Genomic DNA, 8325 nt, shown 5'->3' on the forward strand with positions numbered 1-8325 from the left:
GTGGGTGGATGCTACCCTAAGGAATTATACATAAAAGTACTGTATGGTTTTGTCATCAACTAGCAAGATGAAGGACTTCTTGTAGAGTTTGGCTGGAACAATCTGCTGCTTTGTTGAAAGGTTGAAAAAGGTTGCAGATAAACCCAATTATTTTCAGAAGTCCAGATGTTCTAGCTGAAATTTTTGGGCAGCTGCTTGTCTTGGAGTTCACTCAGAGATATTAAGGCCAGGGGAGACCACTATGGTTATCTAACCTGATGGCCTACATGTTGTAATTTTTATAGCAGAGGGGGTTATTTGACTGAACTGAATTTTTATGAAAATTGGAGTCTGAATCTTTTAGAGTGAACCTTTTTTTTTTTTAAGGGCACCAGTCCAATAAACTCTCCTCAGACCACATTTGTTTTTTACTTCAGAGGGAATTTTCTTTGAAAAGAGATTGCGGGCCTGGGATTTAGATGTGTGTGCCCATGAGCACTGCTTGGTAGGCTAAATGTTAAAGTGCTCAGCAAAGATTTAAAGTCTGTCATTGGGTATATTAAAGTAGCCCTTGGGATGTCCCAAATCAGGAGCTCCTGTGTGTGCATATGCTGTATGCACACACAATTTGTCATTGAAACAACTGGGTTGTATCAACAGACTCAGCTTGAGGGCAACTGTGAAACTGCAGTCTTGGAGGGGTTGGATTAGCATTGTGATGAGCTGTGGTATTCCCACTGCATGACTAGCTCCAGGGCTGACAGCAATTAAACCTCAAATCATCCCTGTGGGAGGCCAGCCAGACAGCTCAAACAAGGAGCCCCACTTCACCTGAGCTAAAGGCTTTTGAATGCAGGCAGGAGTCAGGCTAGGGGCAAAACCTCAAAGTAAATCTGGAGTTAATGAGGCAACAAAGATAAATCAACAGTAAGAGACAGGACAGTCTGCACAGATGAGACTGGAAGACTGAGGGAAGACGGAGAGAGGGGAAATGTCTTCACTTACTGTGCAGCCCTGGGTAGTGGCAGTGTTTGGAATAAGAGCAAGGTTTCCTGACACCTTGACTAGTGTCCTAGCTGCCTCAGCTTTTATAGAGATCACTGCTGTACAGACCTTTCTTGGCCAACAGGAGCAAATGGATTAAAGATTTAAACTGGAATATTCTGTGGAAATGTGATCAAAATATACCCTTACGTTGGGCCATGCGATTATTCAGGTGTTCTATGCGGAGGTGTAATTGCAGATTCATGGCCAGTGCTGACACACAAATATTCTAGTTGTTTCTTGAAGAGCCTTGGGCTTGGGTATCATGACACGAGTTCTCCCTGGGACCTGACTGAGCCTGCTGGTTTCCAAGTTGCATAAGAGCACAGTCAGTATGAGCCGGCAGTTCTGCCCTTGTTGTGTATGGGCCAACAGTGCCCTTGTTGTGAAGAAGGCTGATGGAATAGTGTTGCCAGCAGATTGAGGGAGGTGATTCTTCCCCTCTGTTTAGCACCAGTGAGGCCACATATGGAGTACTGCGTCCAGTTTTGGGCCCCTACTACAGAAAGGATGTGGATAAATTGGAGAGTACAGCTGAGGGCAACAAAAATGGTTAGGGGGCTGGAGTACATGACTTGGAATCATAGAAAATCAGGGTTGGAAGGGACCTCGGAAGGTCATCTAATCCAGCCCCCTGCTCAAACTAGGATAATTCCCAACTAGATCATCCTAGCCAAGGCTTTGTCTAACAGGGTCTTAAAAATCTACAAGGATGGAGAGTCCACAACCTCTCTGGGTAACCTGTTCCACTGTTTTACTACCCTCCTAGAGAGAATTCTTCCTGATATCTAACCTTAAACTTCCCTTGCTGCAACTTGGGACTGTTGCTCCTTGTTTGGTCATCTGCCACCACTGAGAACAGTCTAGCTCAGGGCTGGGCAATTATTTTGGGCGGAGGGCCGCTTACCGAGTGTTGGCAAGCGATCGAGAGCTGCATGACAGGCAGCCAGGGGCAGATAAATATTAATTTTCTAAATTTTTTAGGGGGTCTGCAGGCCAGATAGAATAGCCTGGCAGGCCGCATCCAGCCCATGGGCTGCATTTTGCCCACCCCTGGTCTAGCTCCATCCTCTGGAACTGCCTTTCAGGTAGTTGAAGGCTTCTCTTAAATCCCTTCTCAGTCTTTTCTTCTGTAGACTAAATAAGCCCAGTTACCCTCAGCCTCTCCTCATAGGTCATGTGCCCCAGCCCCTTCACCACTTTTGTTCCCCTCTGCTGGACTGTCTCCAATTTGTCCCCATTCTTTCTGTAGTGGAGGACCCAAAACTGAACACAATACTCCAGATGTGGTGTTACCAGTGCTGAATAGAGGGGAAGAATCGCTTCCCTTGACCTGCTGGCAGCACTTCTACCCATGAAGCCCAGTATGCCATTAGCCTTTTTGGTAACAAGGGCATACTGTTGACTTTTGAAGAGAGGCTCAGGGGACTGGATTTATTTAGTTTGGAGAAGAGAAGACTGGAGAGGGGAGATCCAAAGAGGATGGATCTAGACTGTTCTCAGTGGTGACAGATGAAAGAACAAGGAACCAATGGTCTCGCACTGCAGCCAGGGAAGTTTAGGTTAGATATAAGAGAAAAATTTCTCACAAGGAAGGTAGTAAAGTGCTGGAACAGATTGCCCAGAGAGGTTGTGGACTCTTCATCCTTGAAGTTTTTTAAAACCTGGGTAGACAAAGCCTGGGTTGTGATGATCTAGTTGGGGATGGTCCTGTTTTGAGCAGGGGGTTAGATTAGATGACCTCCCGAGGTCTCTTCCAACCCTAATTTTCTGTTATTCATAGATGTAGGGTCGGAAGAGACCTTGCAGATCTTCTAGTCTGACCCCCTGCCCTGGACAGGAGAGAACTAGGCTCAAATGATCCCAGCTAAGTAATCATCAAGCCTCCTCTTAAATACCCCCAAGGTAGGAGCCAGCACCACTTCCCTTGGAAGTTGTTTCCAGATCCTAGCTGCCCTAGGTGTGAAGTTGTGCCTTCTAATGTCTAGCCTGCACCTACTCTCTCTAACAACTTATGGCTGTTATTCCTTGTTACTCTGGGAGGTGCTCAGGGGAACAAGGTCTCTCCCATTCCCCGCTGGCCCCCCCCCCCTAGTAAGTTTATGGATGGCCCCCAGGTCCCCTCAGCCTTCTCTTGTGAAGGCTGAACAGATTAAGGTCCCGTAGCCTCTCCTCGTAGGGTCTGCCCTGCTGTCCCCGGATAATGCGAGTTATTATTCAATAATACTCTTGATGTCCCAGCTGCATAATCTCATATATTTCTTAAAACCAATGTTTGATGATCATATGCTTCAGACTTGGCAAATTAATGGGCTTTAGGTCATGACATGCCCTTGAATCAATAAAGTCATCATTGTTGCTTGTTTAGCCTGTGTAACATAAGAGAGAATTATTTATGATGTGAGACTAATTGGCAAAGGCCATGGTAATGCAGACAGAGTTCTGGGTGGGCAGTATAAACTGAGTTAATGACTGTTAATTGCTCTTCTCTAGGGCCCAAAAACATTTAGAGACTGGTTTCCAGAGTTTCAGAACTTGCAGTTCATGCTGTCAGTGGCATATAGGTCTAAGTGTGCTGTCCTATTCTGTGTATTCAGCCAGTTATTTGATAAGTTTTACATTTGTAGGGTTATAAAATATTCAGCATTGCACTCTGTGAGGCTTTGAGAAACTTAACAGGATGCTGTCACAATTCAAATGTGACTTTGAAGTTGAAGCAGTTTTAAACTCTCTGCCTGATGGATTCTATCCAACCTTTTTGTTTGTTCTTTTTTTTTTTTTTTTTTTTTTTTTTTTTTTTTTTCTTAATGCAGTCGTCACTGAGAAATGTGGGAAACAAATAGCTGACGGGAACCTGACCTTGCAAACAGAATTGCATGGAACAAATTCATGAATTTTGGGGCCCTGTTGTGGGGTCTACCTATGCACTTGAGCACAAGAGCAGGGCCTCCTTTTTTTGGGTCCTACAAAAATATGCTTTGCTTAGTCCTCATGTTGGCTTGCCCTTGGGAGGACAAGGGAAATTGTATTGCTCTGTGTGGTTCATCACGGTAGTAAATGCAGCATTGTGGTGGGAAGTGCATGGCACTGAGATCAAGATAAATAGATTCAAAACAGCATCTTGAAAGTATCAATGCCTATATATAGATTAGGAGGGAAATATTTGGTGGGAAAGGCACTGACATAGGACTGAATCTATATTTAACTTGAGAGAGAGAGCCTTGTCCCACTTGGAATGCAGCAATATTCATTTGTGGCTGTATTAATGACTCAGGAGAAATATGGAGGTCTAACCAGCTGCAGTGTCACTGGTTCTGGTAAGGGTTGATTGTTTGGTTCCCTAGTTCCTGAGTCTGAAAAAAAATCAGTTATTTTAAACTCAAGTGGGGGGTGGAGAGGGGGAAGGAGGACTGGCAATTTTGGCCATCTCCAATTTTGAGATGGCTAACTTGAGACCTTTTAAAAGAGGTCTGTCTTTCAGAGGGAGCTAGCCATGTGCCATCTAAAGATTTATTTATTTTTAAGGCACCTTAATTTGGACGTATAATTGCTAGTAGTATTGGCAAATCTTGACTTCTTAGTGGATTTGCATACCATTGGGCCCTGATCCTGCAATTGCATAGCCATATTTTTGACTTTGTGTACAAGTCATCCCACTGAAGTTGGTGGGCTTACTCCCTTGCTTATGGTCAGACAGGTGAGTAAGCATTTACTAGTCTGAGGTCTTCATTTCTGTGTGGACAAGCAGCCTGGCAGCTAGGTTAAATTATCCATGGGTTTTGCAAACACATGCTCCAAGAACTCTGAATTCTGTTTCTTGTCTGTTCGGGTTTCCTTGCCTTAACAATGATTGACTGGAAAAATGTGCTGCTATTTTCCAAAAGGTGCTAGTTAAAAACCCCCAAAACTTTTCCTAGTTAGGGCAGTTACAGTGATGCAGCTGTGTTTCCTGAGGGGGAAGGTGGGTGTGATATTTGCAACGCCTGTGTAGACCTTGGCTCTTGAGGGTAATCCTTAAGTGCCAGTGAGCCTGTTCTGTGTTACAGGGAGTAGGCAGGGGGGAGGCGGCCAAAAAAGATTTTTTCCTAAATTTTCCACAGGTGGCAGCCCTTGTGCCACAGCTACTGCAGCTTTCCTAGTGCTTTTGAGGCTCTGCAGCATGAAGTAGGCATTCCTGCTTCTTCTCCCTGCCTGTGCATCCTCAAAGCTTATGCATATTGCTACCAGTTGGACTCTCAGGGCACTTAGTCATAGAAGTACAAGAGCTTGGTGGCACTGTTGCATGATGAGGTGCTGCAGTGTACGTGCCCTGAGCAGACGCATCCTAGCAGCTTTCTGTTTCGGTGGCCTGCTGCTTCTTTTCCCCTCTCGACTAAAAGAGTCATGCCTGGAGAGGGTGCGGCCTGTTCCCAGGGAGACTGAAATACACACACCCACCCACCCCCCTCCCAGCCACCTGCAAACCAGTAACTCTGCCCTGTGCAACAAATTAGTTGGCAATGTAGCCCACCAGAAGGCTTGTATACAGCCAAGTTGACTCTGTGGATGCCATAAGGAAGAGGAGGAAGCAGTGTCTCTCTCTCTCTTTCCCCCCCCCCCCCCCCGAACCGGTGTAACCTGCTTCCAGTCACCTGTTTTCCCCCAACTACCTTTGGATGCTGTTATGGCAGTCTCCCAAAAAGAATAGTTTTTCTTGCCCTTCTCCCTTCAGGTATCTGAGATCAGTGACTTGAGAACAGTAAGCCAGGCAGAAAAGTGTACTTGCCTTGCTGAGTTAATATCTGATATTTTAGCTATGTTAGCACATTCTGTATTTACAGGGGAATAAATCTGATAGCATAGATCTGTGATTGGAGGTCTGGCCATCCCATGATAACTATAATGGAATATAGATTTCTTATTTTTGTGTGTAGTCTGGTACAATTGTCCAATGAAGTCAAACTGGGTAAACAGTAACACCTGCAAAGATGCACGTGTGTGTGTGTGTGCACGCGACTCCCTTCCTACTCTGTCGCTCCTGGTAAAAACAATGGGAAAGTTCACATTGACTTTCAATGGAGCACAGTTAGGAAAACTCTGGCCAGGATTTTAAAACTTATGACCAGAACTTAAAGTGATTTGTGGGAATAACACCTGTTTTGAGATGCAGTGAATTGGTTGTCTGCTATTTTGGGGGCTCAATTCTGAATGTCAGACAGTTCCCAAACAAGGGGTTCAAGCACATACGGTTAGGGGCATGAACACCTTGGAAAGTTGCGTGGTCATGAACCTAGTAGTGATGAACCTAGTCATCTGCTTGAAAAGATTGAGAATGGCCAATCCAGTCCTTTTAGAATTTCTTCTGGAAAATGGCCTTTGTGCTCTTATTTATCTTCCGTTTCCCAAGATACTCACGTGAAGTGGTTCTGCAGTGTTGATGTACCTGCTGTGGAATGCTTCTAATGATACATTTCTTTCTACAACACTAGACCACAATGTTTGGTTTGAGACAGTGGACAGCAGACCTATGAAGGCTGTAGCAATAGTTTAGACTGTTTTTAATGCAGGATACCATGCTATTTCAAGGACACCAGAGAGATCTTCCCACACTGCATCACTTCTCGAAGGAGTAAACAATAGCTCTTTAAGTTTTAAACATGTATTTATTTTTTTTAAAGAGGAGCGTGTGCAGTTTCTTGCTTTTGCCTTGGTAGGCTGGAGATTGCTGCAAGGACAATCTTGCCAAAGTGTTGCAGGGGCAGGCATGGGAAGGCTTAAAGCAGTGATGAAGATACGCTTGCTGGAGTGAGTCTGGTGCCCCCTTTCCCCTGACTTCATGACTGGGTCTCTCTGGCATTGCTGTAGCATGCTGCCCTAGTCTACCTATAGACTGAGTTGCTGCCTGTTGCTGGAGTCCATCTAGTTGCAGCTGCATAACCAAGGCATTGCTCTTTCCAAACAGCACAGTAAGAGACTCTCTTAAAAGTTGGGGGGTTTTTTAGTCCAAACCAGTAGTTACTTTCCTGTTAGCCCTGGGCATTTTAGTGCTCTTGTACTGTTTCAGAGGGGGCTCACAGGGAGCACTCATCAGCTGTGGGCCCTGGTGACTTTTGCTTCAAGCTCTGCCTCACTCCAAAAGCTAGTGGAGGTGACACTCAGGGAAGTACTGGAACCTGTCCTGTTTCTCTGGGTTTGCTACAAACTCCTAAGCTCTGGATGGCTGCATTTACTAATGTACAGGCCATGCCCTGCTGCCAGCACTGGAAGGGCCTTTGTGTAACCTGTGATCTGTTTTTCCTTGAAGGTCTTGCAGTCTTCAGCAGTGTGGGTGCTGATGGGAATGCAACTGCCACCAGTGAAACAAAGAGGCTGTTCTGTAGCACACCAGAGAACTGTACAGGTAATATAACACTCCAACCAGAGGCTGAGGCACCTTGATATTGGTGCATGGGTCACACTGACAATGGTTGCTGGTGTTTTTAATATCAGCTCTAAGAGTTGCTTCTGACAGTGCTGCCCACTGGCTTCCAGGGATAGAGACACCTTGGAGGTGGGGAGGGATTGATTGTGCACCCATGTTTTTGTTTCTTTTCTTGCTTCCTCCACCATACACACCTTTAGTCTTTGCAGTTTGTAGCAGAAAATGAATGTGAGGAAACTGCTAGCTGCCTTGAGAGTGTGTCCTGAGCCAAACTATAGTAGAACATTGAGCTGAGTGGGACTAATCATTCTACAGTTATGGAAATGCGCAGTTGATTGGTAACCTCCCCAAAGGTGTGTGAAAGTATCAGATGACATAAAAACCGTGCACCTTTAAAATACTGTATTTGAATTTTAGTGACTTTCTCTGGAAGAACAAGGGGGGTAGTTACCACCCAGAAGAATAATACAAGATTGCTTTATAACAGGATTGGCATTTACTCCCTCCATTCCCACTTGGCTTCCTAGCTATTTGGGACAAAATTACCAGGTGAAATTAACCTAGGTCTTTCCAGTGCTGCATTGGTGGTGGTGGTGCTGCTGCTGTTGGAGATCGTTTGCTTTGTTTTGCTTGGAACAGAAGAGAGGGATTAAGAGGGGTATCATTGCTCACAAACTGGCTGACTGTCAGAAGCTGAACACTTGCAGGCAGTGCTTGTGGCAGCCAGGTGACAAAGTGGCAGCCACTTTGCACAAAAAGCAGCAGTGCAGCAAAAATTGGATACAGTTACAAGAAAGGAAGTGGGGATATTTTTCCTGCTTTTTAAAGGCCACACTTGCATTTAACATATTGGTAGAGGTAGGAGAAGAATTTAAAATACACCCCCCCCCCCCCACACCACA

The 8325-nt window shown here is 45.2% G+C and overlaps 1 protein-coding gene across 1 annotated transcript in view; it reads left to right on the plus strand.

Moving 5' to 3' along the window:
* The first annotated feature begins 7245 nt into the window (after nt 1-7245).
* BTC (betacellulin) overlaps nt 7246-8325 on the plus strand; it is a 15946-nt gene continuing 14866 nt past the window's right edge. Inside the window, exon 1 of the mRNA XM_025198076.1 lies at nt 7246-7402. Within this exon, the coding sequence (XP_025053861.1) occupies nt 7246-7402 (157 nt within the window). The remainder of the gene's footprint in view (nt 7403-8325) is intronic.

The sequence above is a fragment of the Alligator sinensis genome, unplaced genomic scaffold, assembly GCF_000455745.1.
Source record: "Alligator sinensis unplaced genomic scaffold, ASM45574v1 scaffold222_1, whole genome shotgun sequence".
In the NCBI taxonomy this organism is placed as follows: Eukaryota; Metazoa; Chordata; order Crocodylia; family Alligatoridae; genus Alligator; species Alligator sinensis.